The following is a 16,761-nucleotide window of genomic DNA, read 5'->3' on the forward strand; positions in this document are numbered from 1 at the left end:
GCACCTCCAGGGTGACACCCTTTGCAGACGTGTCAAATGTCTGGGGAGTTGTGACGTTACAATTGGCATGTTCAGAAGCAAAGTGTGTGTATGTAACCACTTGCCTTTGGCTAGGTCATGGCAACAGCTTTTGAGCTTGTAGCTTACGCTGTTGTTAATTTCCTGCTTTGGTTCTTCACAGCATCTTCCTACTTGACACTTCGGTATCGGATGAGGCAGAAAGGAAAATTCCATTAGTTGCCGAGAACAAAGTCAGAGCTGAAAAATGCATGAATTACAGATGTTGATGGCTACCCAGGTGTTGTATCTATTATAGAGGCATTCAAAGACACTTTTCACTTTGTTAGTCCTTTCTGTGAGTTTCTTCGGGTTGATGGCAGCTATCAAATTTCCTTTGGTTGTCTGTAACGGGAATTGTTAGAGGAGGGGTGATTGTGGTTCTTTCCACCCAGAACACACTCTCATTGTCTTTCGGCTTTTTTGTTTGGTTTTTGTCTCAGCCTGTGTGATATGTGTTGACAGAGATGCCCTCTTGGCTAAATCATTGTTTCTCACAAGGGAGGATTTTGTAAGTGGTGGTTCTGTGATATCCTGAGGCTTGGCACCGGGGGATACACTTGGTTGAAGAAAGGCCAAAAGAACACAGTGGCTTGGATTCTCTGAAGCAGAACTTTAGGAAAGGTTACCTGATACCCCCTGGCTTCCCCACACTCTTCCCTGCTCCTCTGTGCCTGCACAGAACCTACAGAGTATTAAGGTTTCGCTGACTTTCAAGGAAGAAATCTGGCTTTTACACAAGAACAAAGAAGAAGCAAAACAAGCACTCTGATTAGACACATCTTGAGGGGGAGCTAAGAGGAGAGCCCGAAGTTTCAGCGGGCTGAGGCCCCTTGGAAATCGTGCCAGATTTCTACTGCTTGGCAATGGGGTCTGTGTCAGCTGCTCAGGCAAAGGTCCCAAACCGAGTCTGCTTCCATCTTCAGTCTCTGTGGGTTTGACTTGGGGGAGAGGTCCACACTGGGTGAGGAGTGTAAAAGGATGGCGGAAGCAGGCCCAGTACCTGCTTTGTGACACATACACCACAGGTGCTTGACACCAGCACAGGTATCCACATATGGAGGAGGCTCGCTGCATAGGTAGGGGGCCGGCAGGGTACATAGGATATAGGAACAGGCTCTTCTGACAAAAGCAATTCATGCTGAATCCCTCTCTAATTACAGCCTACTGACACACGGCAGCAAAGGCCCCCAAAGAAGTCTGGAAATATCTAGAGAAAATGAGGACTTTTTATTAGGAGACCCAAATCAATAACGCAACACATGGAGAGGCTGTAGAGGTTCAGTCTATCCATCTCTTAGCCCAGGGTCTCTTGCAGGAGTTAAACCTTGCCAGGTACACAAACTGTCATATTCAGAGATGTAGGTTCCTAGAGGCGACAGATCCCGTTCCTTCGCTTCTTCTCCACTGGACACTTCAAGTCCCCTCCCTCTGTCCCAACCAGCTCAAGAGCCAGGGCCTCTGACTTTTGGAAGTCACCCCTAGGGTGGCACGTGGCAGTCAGCAGAACACACTTCTGGACCGTCTGGACCATTTGAATATGATCCGCTGTGCCTGGCATATGATGGGCACTGAATTAGTTTCCCTATTACCTTTCGATGCAACTTTGACTCTAATTTCCAGAAAACTGAGGGAAAACAAGAGACGGGATTTTTTTCGAAATATTGCTTGCAATTTTTCTCAAAGAAGCTGATGAGGTTTCATCTGCCCTTTCGCTTCTCAGGAGAATAAAACTGAATTATAGAGTGATGATGGTCATGAACATTCAAATGTTTCCATGTTCTTCCGTTTATAACATGAATCAGTTCTGACCCAAGGAAATTGACATTTTTATGAGATGGGAGTCTCTATGGGGACAAACGACCTTCTGTTATCACCCACAGCATGGAGAAGGGGTTCTTTTCATGAAGATCTGCCAAGAACCACATAATTTTTTACCTTTTCCCTCCTAGAATAAATTAATATTCTAAGATTACACACACACACACACACACACACACACACACACACAAATAAATCCTCAACTCACACATGCTCATTAATGGTGATTGTGAAGGGGATATAGGAACCACAGAGCATTGGGAGAATGTCGACTTAGTCCATTCAGGCTGCTCTAACAAAATACCATAGACCTGAAAAACAACAGAACTTTATTTGTCATAGTTCTGGAAGCTGGGAAGTCTAAGATCACGGAGCCAGCAGATGCAGTTCTGGTGAGGACCTGTTTCCTGGTTCATAGATGGCTGTCTTCTCCCTGTGTCCTCACATGGTTGAAGGGATGAGGGAGCTCTCTGCGATCTCTTTTATAAGAACTCTAATCCCATTCATGAGAGCTTCACTATCATGGCCTAATCATGTCCCAAAGGCCCCACCTCCTAACATCATTACATTGAGGGTTAGGGCTCAACATATAAATTTGGGGTGTGGGAGTGGGGTCACAAACATTCAGTCCATAGCAGAACATAACGGAGTTCAAGAAAAAAAGTTCAGGAGTGGATTTTAGCATCCACAGTTTCTGATTAACACACAGAATGGAACAATTGCCGCTTTAGTTAACTCCCATGCTATTTGGCTCTACTGCTTTTACCTCATGGATCATGTGAGATTTCTAACAGCTTTGAGGAATTGCTATCTCCATGCAAAATGATTCCAAAATAGAGTACTTATCACAGGCACAGCCTGGCAGCATCAGACTTACCCGGGCTGCTGGTTGAAATGCAGATTCCAGGACTCTGACCCAACTCTACTCTAACCAGAAGCATAAGCATAGGCTTAAAGAACTCTGTAGTGCAAATCAGCTCTCCATGTGGCTCTTATCCTCATGAAAATTTGAGAATACCTGCCAAAACCCCAAATCAGGAGCAAGCCTAGGGTCTTGAACTTTCTTGCCCTTAAAGAAAACTGTTAAATCAACAGACAGGAGGGCATGATAGCTTTGTAGGGTTCTTTAAATCTCCTAGAGAACTCTGTGTCCATGAGCTGTAATCAGACCCATAAGGAGGAAGCTGTCATAGGAAAGGTTTTCACTCAACCCACAGAGCTAGTTAAATGAGATCAATAATCTTTGCCAAAACCTAATCGTGCTGAGCTGCCATGAATAACTTTAATATTTTAAAGCCCCATAGTACAGCCAGGATCTCCGGCCAGTTCGGGGAGCTTTTCCAATGTCAGTGTCAACTGAAGTTGTGAAGAGACTCTTAAGTTAAGTTACGGTAATTTAGTTAACGAAGAGAATGAAGAAAAGTGAAACATATGAACATACTGGAAAAGATTGAAATTTTTAGCTGATTTGACACAAGATACCAACCTCACCAAAAAAAAAAAATCATAATATGCCATTATAAAAACAATGTCAACACATTGATTAGTGAGTATCATCAATTCGAAGGTATTTAAGATTATTCGTTGCACATACCAAAAAACAAACTCAAAACAAGTGCCCTGAAATATTAGTACTTGTATATGAGTGAAATTCAGTATTTTCCCATATTTCATCATAATCCCAAAAGTTTACACCGTATTAGTAATAACAAATTATATAGTTGAAGGACCTTTTTCTGAACTATCAAAGATTTTTAAAAACTCTTATTGATCCTGCTGAAAACTGCATTATCTTTCTATTCCCTCCATAAAAAACTAATTACAAAGCCATTGCCATATAAAGGGGTGTGATGCTGAATTTGATGTGTCAAATAGACTGAGCCACGGTGCCCAGGTATTGGGTCAAACATTATTCTGGACATTCCTGTGAAGGTGTTCTTCGGATGAGATTCGAAGTGTGAGTGAGCTTCATCTAATTAGTCGAAGGCCTTAAGAGAACAAAGAGCCAGAAGAATTCCACCAGCAGGCTAGTTGCCTTTGGACTCACACTGCAGTTCTTCCCTGAGTCTTTAGACTGCTGGTCTATCCTATACTTTTTGGACTTACAAAGCCTCCACAGTTGCATAAGCCAATTCCTTAAAATAAATTGATAGGTAGATAGATGATAGATTGATAAATAGATAGATAGATAGATAGATAGATAGATAGATAGATAGATGATAGATAGATGATGTAGAAGATAGATAGATATTGGGTTGTCAGAAAAGCCATGATGCATTTTTGCACGAAAACCAGAAAAAATATGTCATGACTTTTCTGATAACCCAATAGATAGATAGATAGGTAGATAGGTGGCAGATGGATAATGGATAGAACAACCCCTTGGGGAAACCAAGGATGAGCTGGCAGTATGGTACATGTGTGAGGTGTGAAACCTCCAATGTATTTTGCAATGTACATGAAACTTTAAGGTAAAATTCTTTATTTTATTTTTTTTGAAAATTTTATTGGGTAATTGGGGAAGGGAACAGTGTTGGGAATTGGCGAAGGGGAACATTGTGTTTTTCCAGGACCCATCAGCTCCAAGTCAAGTTGTTGTCCTTCAATCTTAGTTGTGGAGGGCGCAAGGTCAGCTCCAAGTCCAGTCTCTGCTTTCAATCTAGTTGCGGGGGATGCAGCCCACCATCCCATGTGGGAGTCAAACCGACAACCTTGTTTGTTAAGAGCATGTGCTCTAACCAACTGAGCCACTTGGCCAGCCCTAAGGCAAACTTCTTAAGCAAGGAGAATTTGTTAAAGTGAGAAGATGTTTAGAAATCTAATTCCCAGTAACAGTGCCTTTGATTGTTGAATTCTGAGCTGGGTCAGTGGTACAGGGGAAGATCTGGGAGAACTGTGCAGGTCATTACAGTAAAACTCATTTTTAAAATGGTTCTTTAGCAACCTGTTGTGAAGAGATGAAGAGTTTTATTTCAAGAATTCCTCTACTAATAAGATGGTTTGTTTTAAGAGGAAAGTTAAATGTGAAGTAAATGGATAAGTAAATCTCATTTCAAAGAAAATGTACACTTATCAAAATCACCAAAATACAAATCTATTAAAAATAGACCTTGTCTTTGAAGTTTATTTCACATTATCTAAGTACATCCAGTTATGCAAATTTACATTTTTATTTCACATCTTTGTATTCTTGATATACATATAACAGGACAAAGAACTCGTTTGCAATATTCAGCCTCAAAAACCCTGCTTGGAGAAAACAAGATTCCCAGCTGTCTTATTGTTTCTGCTCGTGTACAAATACAATTCTAAATAATTGGGGTGAATATCAAGATGGATTAAAAAAAAGTGACTAAAATTTTATGCTACCTGAGGTTATTTGTATTTGATTTTTTAAAATGGTCTTCTTAGTGGTGAATTACAATTCAATAGGTAGCATTTCTCTGGGAGCTCCTTAAGCTATTTCAGGAAGCTTAGTTGGTTGTTTCTGGGGTTCTTATAATCTGCATGCAGTTGACAATAGCTACATACCAACGATGCTTAAATATTGGCATTATTGTGCTGTGTATTCACCTAAGATATTTTTTAAAGTGGTAGTCAATATGATTATCCCTGTTTTGTGAAAATACCTTGCCAGGCTAGGAAATGAGCAATTATTTCTTCAATTAGGCAAAGAAAAAGGACAGACCAGTGCAACATAATACTAATTTTAAAGGAAATAATCAGATTGAATGAAAGACCTTAACATTTTTAGTTATAATCTTATGAAGTTCAAATATACCTAAATAACATTATGATGCTAGATGACTGCATGTTCATTCTGCTCAATGCCGCCCATGAGATCTTTTGTGTCACTGGTTCCTGGACCTGATCTACTGTTAAAATAGAGGGTGTTTTCAAAAGTGTTCTCTTGAGGTAAATGTACACGTCTCTTCTTATAAAACAAATACAGAGAGAGGCCAGCACCCATTACAATCAGGAGGACCACAATAACTACTACTCCGGCTGTGCTGGAAGACTTCTGAGGATGGGCCGCCTTCCTTGAGTCAGCTATAAATAAATAAAATAATTAGAAAAAATGTGGAGGGAGGCAGAGGGTACAGCGCAATAGAGAACATTATAACTTTCTTTTTTGAAAAACCAAAATACATAAATCTTCTTTCCAATGGCATTTGACAAACAGAAATGCAGGACATGAAAACAAGATAGAGGATTACTTTAGATGTTAAGATTATTGTTCAATGGCGAGACTATTTCATCTACCTATGTAGCATGGAGCTAGTTAGTCAATGTTTTTAAATATGTATACCTGTTTCAAAATAATATAAGGCTGCTAACAAACATATTATATGAAAATAAATAGACTAGTAATAATGATGATGATGACAATAAAAAGCAAGTGAAAAAATTAGGGGAAAGAGAAACAATAAGAGTAGTGGAAATTGGAGCCCATGAGTGCAATTAGTTAACAAATAGCACCCATGAGGTTAATAAGGGGGTTGCAGGCAAGTCATAAATCTCACTTTGAGTTATTTTAGCAGCCAACCAAGTGAGCAAAAAAGAATCAGTTCCCTATTTGAAGTTATGTATAAAATTCAAATTAAAAACATTGCTTTAAAAAAAATACCACAAGGATGCCTGAGAGAAATTTCTTCTATGGGGTCTCACAAGGCAAATCTTTGTAACAGAGCAATCGATGTCTTCAAAAACATCAATGGTAAAAACACCAACCTGACTCCAAGGCCCGCTTTTCTAGAGCATCATTCAAGGGAGGCTGATGACAAAATGACAAAGGCTAGTGTAGCTCAAACAATTCTGCTGGGAGTGCAGGGGATGTAGGCAGGGATGATTATGGTTTTCAAAACAGGCTATATTGATGTATTAATAACATGGAACTTGAACTTTCATAACGATCTTACCTTTTGTTGTCATTAATAGAGGAGTTGATTCAGCATCAACAACTGTTTGTAAAATAAGAAATTAATTACATATTTATAAAATCCCATAATAGTCACATATAGATAGTATTATTTGGTTCACAAATAAATCAAATCCTCCATGTTTGGATTATAATGATATGATTAGATCATAGATAGATAGATAGATGATAGATAGATAGATAGATAGATAGATAGATAGATAGATAGATGATAGATATAACAGCACTCTACAACTGTATGGTGAGTTTGAATCTATTTGAAGATCTGAAGATACAGTCCTCTGATTTGCATTAGAACCACTGATACCCTCAAAAATCTACCCAATCTACCCATAAATAATGTATTTTAAGCTAGTAGTTTCAAAACTGGTCCATGGAAGCGTAAGGTAGTACAAGGCATTTGAATGAAAAATAAAATAAGATTCCCAACACTGCACCAAATGGTGCGACATCTTAGAACAGACTTTTCAAAGATTGAATTCTGTGTTACAGAACTGTAACACAGTAAAATCTACTGGGGATGGAGTGTTAATTTATCTAATTCATTTCTTTAAATCTATTATCTAATGAATAATTTTATCTTGGGAAGGATATTATGTGTAGTGGAATGGCATACGAATATTATTAAAGTCCAGATAGCATCACATGATGAGCATATGACACTATTAATTCCCCCAATCCTGCCCTTCCATGGTCTGCACGCAGTCTCAGAGGCAGACTTCATTGGTTTTACACGATTCATTCCTTTATAAATTCTGAGTCTTCTCCAGAACCCTGGTCCCTTCTGGTTTGGCCAGGTGGCTGCCTTCACCCCTTTTCTTCTCATGCCATAGGGCTTTGTAGCCTGGTTCTCCAAATTGCTTGCAACTTCCCAAATCCATATGCATGGATATCCCATTATACATGGATTGATGAATCAAAACCATTATGTCAGCTAAGCAGACAGAGGGTGTTTCGTGCTCACTCCAAGCTGCAGGCAGCCATTGATCACCATGGCTGACTGGACTTTGCACTTATGCTGGGCGGAGAGCTCACAAGGAACCTGCTATCACATTATAATACCACACCTGACATCTTAATATTTGAAAGCAGTGTGGTGTGTGAACATAGGTACTGTGGGACAAGCTCTTACTTACTTTTTTGTCTTTTACAAATATAGCCTTTGTAGGAAGAACAGTGAATATTATTCCAAAATCCAGAAGACGCAATTAAAGCTACACAATCATTTCGTTCACCAGAGGGGTCTCCTGTGTTCCAGTTCACAAAAGAGAGTGGGTTGTTGTTGATCCACAGCCAAATGCCTGATTAATAAATAAAGCCAATAAAAATAGAACTTAGAAAGAACCCACCTTAAAATAAGTTAAACTTATCCGTGTAAAATTTCTACGCATATTATTTGTATACTACCAGAATCAACTATTGATAATGTATTCTAGGCTTGTAGTTTTGAAATCAATAGTTTTTTACAACCAGACTTTTAATAGCAAGATTATAATGACTAATTATTACAGGGAAGGAAACTGAGAAGGTTTCTGATTTAGCTTTAGTTGAAAATGTATTCCTAATTAATACAAATATGTACACTTATCCTTCCCTAATGTTTTTTTCTGACAAAAGATAGAAAATATTTTTAAAGCTTCTTAAACTAACTTACACTAACTTAGCTACAGAAGATAATATTTTAATGAGCAACTTTCAGGATAGCATAATATGTGGGTCATTTAAAAATTCAGGTCTTATCTCAAATGAAAATATAGATTTGAGTTTTCAAACTCTTCACAAATTCACCATTATTTAAGGCAAGGCTTTCTGAAACTGAAACTTTGTCTTCAACACAACATTTTGAAATATCTGTGAGTAAATAATCATCCTGCAAAAATCACCTTCAACATTTCTGTACAATCCTATCCAAAAATTGGTTTTGCCTTGAAGTTGCTCAACTCGATAGGACAGAAAACTTGATTCAGCAGCACTTTCAATGGAAACCAAAGAGGAACCTGCAGAATATAAAACAACAAGTATGATGGAAGTACATTTAAGTAGCTGAAAATATTTTCATAATGACAGTACAGACATTTGTCTCCTCAGAATTTTAGTCTCCACTCTGAAAATATGGTTTTTTCACCATCATTTGTGTACATGCACTGAACGAGTTGCTGCAGGATATGCAAAAATGAGCGGGACACAGAATATCTAAAGAAGGTCATGATAAGTGGGTAGTAATGCATTGGGAGTATAAAGGAATGTATTAGAAGAGAAAATAAGTACAATATGCTACTGACATGTCAAACAGAGAGAGTTTTTGTTCTAGAGGAAGCAACTAAAAGGGAGTATGGAGGAAATAGAATTTAAAATACTAAGGACACAGGATTTCAAGTAGAAAGGATAGAAAATAATTCAAGGAAGAGGAGGAAGAGGAGAAAAGACAGCGAGGGAAGTATACAGCTTCTTCAGGAACAGAGATGGCTCACAAGATATATGCAATCCATCCTGGTTTAAGGTGATATGGTATGATTAGATAGATAGATAGATAGATAGATAGATAGATAGATAGATAGACAGATAGGCAGATAAATCTATTGGGAGGATTTGACTGTCTGCATTGGCTTCTGCACATTAGATAAAACAGACACATCCCCTCAGTCTGAAAGACTGGTCTTGTGTAGAAGACAAACCTCATCAATCAACCCAGCCCAAGCTCCTGTTCATCTCTCAAACTTTTGTGATTGTCCAAGCCACTCTCTTTGTTTTTAGTGGCACCTAGTATTATAGGGTCAAAGTGAAGGGATAGAAAAAAAATATTGCATGCAAATGGAAAACAAAAGAAAGCAGGGATTTGATACTTATATCAGACAAATAGATTTTACCAAAAACTATAATCAGAGAAAAACAAGGTCATTATATAATGATAAAGAGGTCAATTTTATCAAAGTATATAACAATTATAAATATATATGCACCCAACATTAAAGGACCTTAATATATAAAGCAAATATTAACAGATATGAAGGGATAAACAGACATCAAAACAATCATAGTAGAAAACTTCAATACCCCAGTTTCAACAATGAATAGGTCATTTAGACAGGAAAATCAATAAGGAAACAGTGGACTTAAACTACACGTTACACCAGATGGACCTAACAGATACATATGTACATATAAAACATTCTACACAACAACTGAAGAATTCACATTCTTCTCAAACACACGTGGAACATTCTCCAGGTTAGACCATGATAGGCCACAAAACAAGTCTCAATAAACTTAAGATTGAAATTATATCAAGCATATTTTCTGAGCACAATGGTATGAAACTTGAAATCAACTACATGAAGAAAACAAAAATGTATATATATATATATATATATATATATATATATATATATAGATTAAGCAATACGCTACTGAACAATCAATGGGTTGTGTATACAGAGGGTACCAAAAAATGTATACACATTTTTTTTTAAGCTGAGCCATCCTGCCACCTGTTGGCAGCTCAGCTCAGGCCCAGACTTGAACCGCTATTTCTCAGCACTCACACTCTTGAGCGAGCTCTTAACCAACTGAGCCATTCAGCCAGCCCATGTATATACATTTTAAGAAAGGAAAAGACTCTATTAAAATTACACTGATGGTAACCGCTTTGAGCACCTATTGTAATTGCAGATGTCAAACATGACTGGTATTCATCTTCTGTTATCAGCATATACTGAGTATTACAATTTTAATACAGTTTTTTTCCTTTCTTAAAATGTGTATACATTTTTTTGGCACCCTGTGTATATATACAATGAAATATTACTTAGCCTTTAAACAGAGGGAAAACTTGCTATTTGCCACAACACTGATTAACATAGAAGGCATTATGCTAAGTAAAATAAGCCAGACAGAGATACACAAATACTGCATGGTATCACTTATAGGTGGAATTAAAACAAAACAAAAGACAAGTCAAAGTCACAGAAACAGAGAGTAGAATGGGGAAACAGGATGAGGCTGGTAAAAAGGGTACAAACTTTCCGGTATAAGATGAATAAGGTCTGAGGATCTAATGTATAATATAGTTGATAACACTGTATTGTATAATTGAAATTTTCTGAGAGTGAAATTTATGTGTTCTCACAAACAAAATAAAGTAAATATGTGAGGTAGGTGTTCATTAACTTCACAGGGAAATCCTCTCACAATGTGTAACAAATCATGATGTTGTACACTTTAAAAGTATTATAACCCTATTTGTCAATTTTACCTCAATAAAGCTGAAAAATATATAAAAATTAAAATTAAAAGTCAAACCTCAAGGTTGACTTTTGGATGGACCTGAAGGAAATGAGGATACAGCTCTTCATACCACTGCTGGATAAAGAACCCTGATTTAGGCATGATCAAAATTTAGTTAAAAAAAATCACTAAAATATTCACTGATATTTAAATAAATGAATTTTTAAACATATCCTGAAAAATTAACTTTATTTGACATTTGTATTTCAGGGGATAAACTGTCCATCCATATCATGTCTATTTCAGTTTTCTTTTGTTTTTCTTCATGAATAAGATAACCAGATATAAATGTTTTCCTAGTAACGGTAAAGCAAAATAATTCCTGGGCACTTGTAAAAACTAAGTTTACCAGTGATAAGAAGTAAACAGAAAACTCTGAATAACTGAGAACGAGGATCCTAATACTTTAGAATATTAGAGTCAAAAGGAAGAAAGGCTTGTTCAGCAAATGATTGCTTTCTGCAGGCATTCTTTAAGATTTTGAGGCTCTAATGTTAGAAATTACATTTAAGGGGGCATGATGTTGACCATTTTGTTACAATATAAATTATCAAGAAAAATAAACAGGTATTCTCATATTCCTATCATGGTAACCCAGAATAGATGTTACCATGTATTCTGGGTACATGGGATTTTCTTACAGTAAACGTGGCACATACCCATTCGAAGGCATTCCAGGGATGCTTGACCCCAGTTCTTCGTATATGAAGACTCAATATAGTAGCAGTGACCGTGGAAAGGAATCCATGCTGATTGTGACTCCGGGCACCTGCCAGGCAGTTGTGGAGGTTCAGTGGCGGGGATCTCTGTTAATAAAAAGACATTTAACATAAAGTAAAACCTGAAGTTTCTGTAGTCCTGAGAATGATATATTAGCAGCTACGGTAAATGTCATCACCTGTCATTATTTTTAAAAGGTTCTAATACTAATCATTTGGTTCCACTGTTTTTATTATTGGGTTTTCTTTATATATTTTTTTCATTTTAAATATATTGCAATAGAATCTATTATGGGGGCAATCAATCACACTCATAATTAAGAATGTAGATCTATAGATACTTACAAAGATGTTAAGTTACAAAAAAAAAAGTTACCCCCAAAAATTTTCAAAGGGAGTCCCCCTTCAAGACACTGTTTTCCATTTTGGGGATCCTAGTCTCTGTAAAGCCTTCTTAGCTATGACTGACATCTGTGATATAACTAGATGCTATAGTTATAGTTGTTATAGTTACAGCATTTATAGTTATATAGTTATAGTTATACAATAGGATTTATTACCACTGTCCAATTCTAGGACTGCTTTCTAGAGCTGAATCACTGTAATATCACTGACTCTGATGAATGTACACACATTCTGAAAGAATTATGTGGATATAGCTGTGCTGTGAACATTAAAAGTAATCACAATGTCTTGGGGAATCTGATATAGTTTCAGGGGATAATCTTAGTACTAAAAATTCAGGAATTCTAAGGAGCAAATAAACTTCAGCAATGAAGAGAATTTTCTATTTTCATCTATGTATGTATATTTGTTTATTACCAAGTTAGTCTTTTGTTAGGTGAAAGAATACGTTTTATCTTATTCTTAAGCTCCCCAGGACATGTTACTGTTTAATAATATCAACCGTCATGTGTATTAGCTTATTGAGAAAATTTCCAGTCCCTTGATGATTTTTGTGTATTCATTTACCTTCAGATTTCTTGCAGAGAAAGTAAAAACTTTCATTGCAATATGCTGTCTTCCAATAGCCGTCAAGATCCAGGTAAACACATGCTGATTTCAGTTTGGGTTCATCAGCTGCCCAGTTGGTGTACCTCACCCTCCATTTATCAATCCAGGCATATTCACCATTGGTCTGCAAGAAGAAAAAACAACCATTAACACAGAGTCTTGCTTCATTTAGAAAATGCCAGGAGAATCGAGTGAGGAGTTAAAAACATATGTAAGGCTGTGATTTGACAAAGAAACTCCAACATTTAGGAACTTTTAAAAAATCATAAATCATTTCTACCAACTCAAATTTACCAAATTCAGTCTTTAAAAAAAAACTGCCTTTTGGAGATACTCGTAAATCTTTGGAAGATAATTTGAAAAATTGACTTAAAAGCCTATATTATATTTTTTGAAACTCTTCTTATTTGTAAGTTTTCAGTGCAGAACAGAGGTTTTAATCTTCTGGACAAATAAAATATTTATTATATCACTATTGAAATAATAGTCAAAAGTAGATCATTTTCATTGAACTTGTGGGCCCCAGAGAGAAACACATCTCTTCTAATTTTACTGTTCTATTAGAAGTAAATATTCTAATTGAATAAATATTCTATTGAAAGTAAATATTGAAACGGGCCAATGACAAATAACTTAGGTAAGATCCCATGGGTTAAAAAAAAGAGGAACGTAGGTCTCTTGCCTTCTGGGTTAGGTGGTCTTTCAACTATAATTAATCATGATGGTATTTTTTAAAAAGCTGACTTTTAGGCTGGCTGAGGGGCTCAGGTTGTTAAGATCACAAGCTCTGAGCAACAGGGTCGCCGGTTTGATTCCCACATGGGCCAGTGAGCTGTACCCGAGCTGAACTGCCACTGAGCTGCCAACAGGTGGCAGGATGGCTCAGCTGGTGAGAGCACGTGCTCCTACTAACAAGGTTGCCAGTTTGACTCCCGCATGGGACTATGGGCTATGCCCAGCCTCAACTAAGATTGAACACAGCACCTTGAGCTGAGCAGCTGCAAACTGCTGATGGGCAGCCGGGTGACTGAACTTGGAGCTGAGCTTGCTGCTCCCTCCACAGCTAAGATTGAAGGACAATAACTTGGCTGTTCCCCAACACTGTTCCCCTCCCCCAATTCCCCAATAAAATCTTTAAAAAAAATGCTGACTGTTTTATTCAATTTGCACACTTAGTTTCCTATTAAATTTAGTCAAATTTATGACCACATAAAAATTAATTGATAATATCAAAATATTACTTATCAATATTTTTAATAATTTAAAAATTAATAATTTTAACAATCTAAAAGAGATTTTATAGGTAATGCCTTACAACACATGATATATACCATTAACCAGAGGAAATTGATTTTTTTAAACAATTGTCCTATTTTTTACTGCATTATTTAATTTACCAAGGCAATTACCATAGATTTAATGACAAAATCAAAAGCATATGTTATCTCAAGTTAGAATTTTGTAGTATTCTACCATGTTTAATCAAATAATGCTTATATAATCAGTAACTTCATAGATGTAAGAAAGATAATAGTATTGTTTTAGTTATAAATGTTGGTATAGTGGAAAGCTATTTAATCTTACTAAAAATAAATAAAGCTCTATTTTAAACTCACGAGAGAATTGTGACCACGTCTATGAGAAGAAAATGAATCAATTATCAAGAGAATTAATTACTAAAATTAGCGTCAACACAGACGTAAAAATGCCCAAGTTTAATCACAGAAGTCACTATGGAACTACTTACTTTTAAATATTCACTTCCTTACTTAGGAAGTGAATTGCCTGAAGTATAAATTTCAATTTCTGCATCATGGCATTAGAAGCTCTATAAAATCTGACGCCAACCTACTTTCTAGTGTTATCCCCTTCTATCCTTTTCTCTCTTCTTGGTACTCCTTCCTTATGTTTCGCCATCCCAGACCACATCTATAAAGCTTGACTCTCTCTGAAAAGCCCTTTTGGTCCTCTCCCCTGGTACAAATGATCCCTTTTCTCTCCTCTCATAGCACTTTGTATATACCTCTCATTGACACTCCTTATATTATCCCTTGATGACTTGTTGACACCTCTGTTTCTTCTACTACGAAGTTTGCTGGTTAACTAGCTAGATGGATGTGTGTATGGATGGAGGATAGATGGATCACAAGGCATCAGAGAGTGCTCACTTTAAGAATATTTTGGCAACTCCATCACCACTCTTAGTTCTGTGACTCACTCTCACTCCAATTTCTCTGTGATGGAATACAGGGAATTGACTGCAATGAAATTTCTTGCACATGGATGGAAGCTCCACAACTTCAGGACTGATAAACAACTCTAGAATGGCTTGCCACACACACACAAAAAAAGTATCCTCATTACCCAGGAACTATACCCCTGGCCTGCTTTCTTAATTCCCATGGCATAGTTGTAATCATGACACTAGAAAGAAATAAAGTTAATAAATAAAACTGTTTAGATGTAGAATTTAATTTTAATATTCAAAAGCAATATGAGAATTGTCTATCAATAGATGAATAAAGAAGATGTGGTACATACATACAACAAAATATAACTCGGACATAAAAAAGAATAAAATTTTGCTATTTGCAACAACATGGATGGATTTAAAGAGTATTATGCTAAGTGAAATAAGTCAGACAGAGAAAGACAAATACCGTATGATTTCATTTATATGGGAATCTAACGAATAAAACAAACAAACAAAACAAAACAGAAACAAATGTATAGATACGGAGAACAAACTGATGGCTACCAGAGGGGAGAGAGTGGGGGTGGAGGGGGGGATGGGTGGAAAAGGTCAAGGAGATTAATAAATACAAACTTCCAGTTATAAAATAAGTCACAGGATGAAATGTACAGCATAGGAAACAGAGTCAGCAATAGCATGATAACTTTGTACAGTGACAGATGGTTACTAGACTTATTGTGGTGATCACTCTACAAGATATATATAAATGTTGAATCACTACGCTGTACACCTGAGACTAACATAATATTGTATACCAACTATAAGTAAAAATAAATTTTTGAAAAAGCAACATGAGAGTTAATATAAGTTAGAAAAATCTTTGTTTGATTTCTAGCATGCATCACCAACTTACTAGATCCTGGAAGTTACTGGATCCTTGAAATACTGGGTCTTGTTCATGTTTGTATCATTCACATACCCTGGCACAGTTTCTTACACATAACAAGCGTTTAACAGAATGAACAGGAAGAGAATCATATTCAATCACAATTTATCAATCATATCAAGTCACGTATGTTTCCACATCTTACCAAGTTACTGTTCAGGCCGATCCACACAGGTTCATTAAATGTTTGCATTTGCATCCATGCAAATGCATTACTATAGGGATCTAGAATGCTAGCAATTTGGGCATGGTGCATCTCGCAAGAATTCTGTGCATCATGCCACTCTAACTTGAATTTCATGAGTGAATAGCTGCTTTCACCATATTTACTGAAACCATCTGTTGGAACTGTTGCTGGAGAATGAGGCAAGGAAGTGTCTGCAATAAAAAGATTTTCATTCGCATTATCAATACACATTACTTGAGTGCCATTTGTACACAACTACTGTATTTCATACATCATAAAAATAATCAGAATCCAAGCCATCAGGTGTTAAAAATATTTCCATGAGCCATTTCACACCTGACAGCAAAGCTCTAGTTTTTCATCAGTATGCCTGATTGAATGAAATAATTTCCAAACTGTATTTAGAATATTAAAGGAATTATATGATCAAGTGTCTAAACTAAAAAAAAACCAAAAAGTCTTACAAATTCAATGAGGTCTAGTATCTGGATGAAAGAAATGGCACAGTTTAACCCCATAAATTAAAGAACATCTATTATCCTGTTGGTAGTAATCTTTATTTTTCCATCTGGGTCAAATTTCAAGGTCAAGAACAGTTCC

General features: G+C 36.6%; 1 protein-coding gene across 1 annotated transcript in view; it reads right to left on the bottom strand.

Annotated features, from left to right (window-relative positions):
* Positions 1 to 4,973: 4,973 nt before the first annotated feature.
* The window catches only part of MRC1 (mannose receptor C-type 1), an 80,867-nt gene continuing 69,079 nt past the window's right edge, over positions 4,974 to 16,761 (bottom strand). The window contains exons 24-30 of the mRNA XM_019662941.1: positions 16,120 to 16,352; positions 12,793 to 12,958; positions 11,761 to 11,907; positions 8,701 to 8,814; positions 7,954 to 8,118; positions 6,798 to 6,839; positions 4,974 to 5,928 (exon numbers count right to left, since the gene is read on the bottom strand). Coding sequence (XP_019518486.1) covers positions 5,678 to 5,928; positions 6,798 to 6,839; positions 7,954 to 8,118; positions 8,701 to 8,814; positions 11,761 to 11,907; positions 12,793 to 12,958; positions 16,120 to 16,352 — 1,118 coding nt within the window. The 3' untranslated portion in view covers positions 4,974 to 5,677. The remainder of the gene's footprint in view (positions 5,929 to 6,797; positions 6,840 to 7,953; positions 8,119 to 8,700; positions 8,815 to 11,760; positions 11,908 to 12,792; positions 12,959 to 16,119; positions 16,353 to 16,761) is intronic.

This window comes from Hipposideros armiger, unplaced genomic scaffold (genome assembly GCF_001890085.2).
Source record: "Hipposideros armiger isolate ML-2016 unplaced genomic scaffold, ASM189008v1 scaffold_383, whole genome shotgun sequence".
NCBI lineage: Eukaryota > Metazoa > Chordata > Mammalia > Chiroptera > Hipposideridae > Hipposideros > Hipposideros armiger.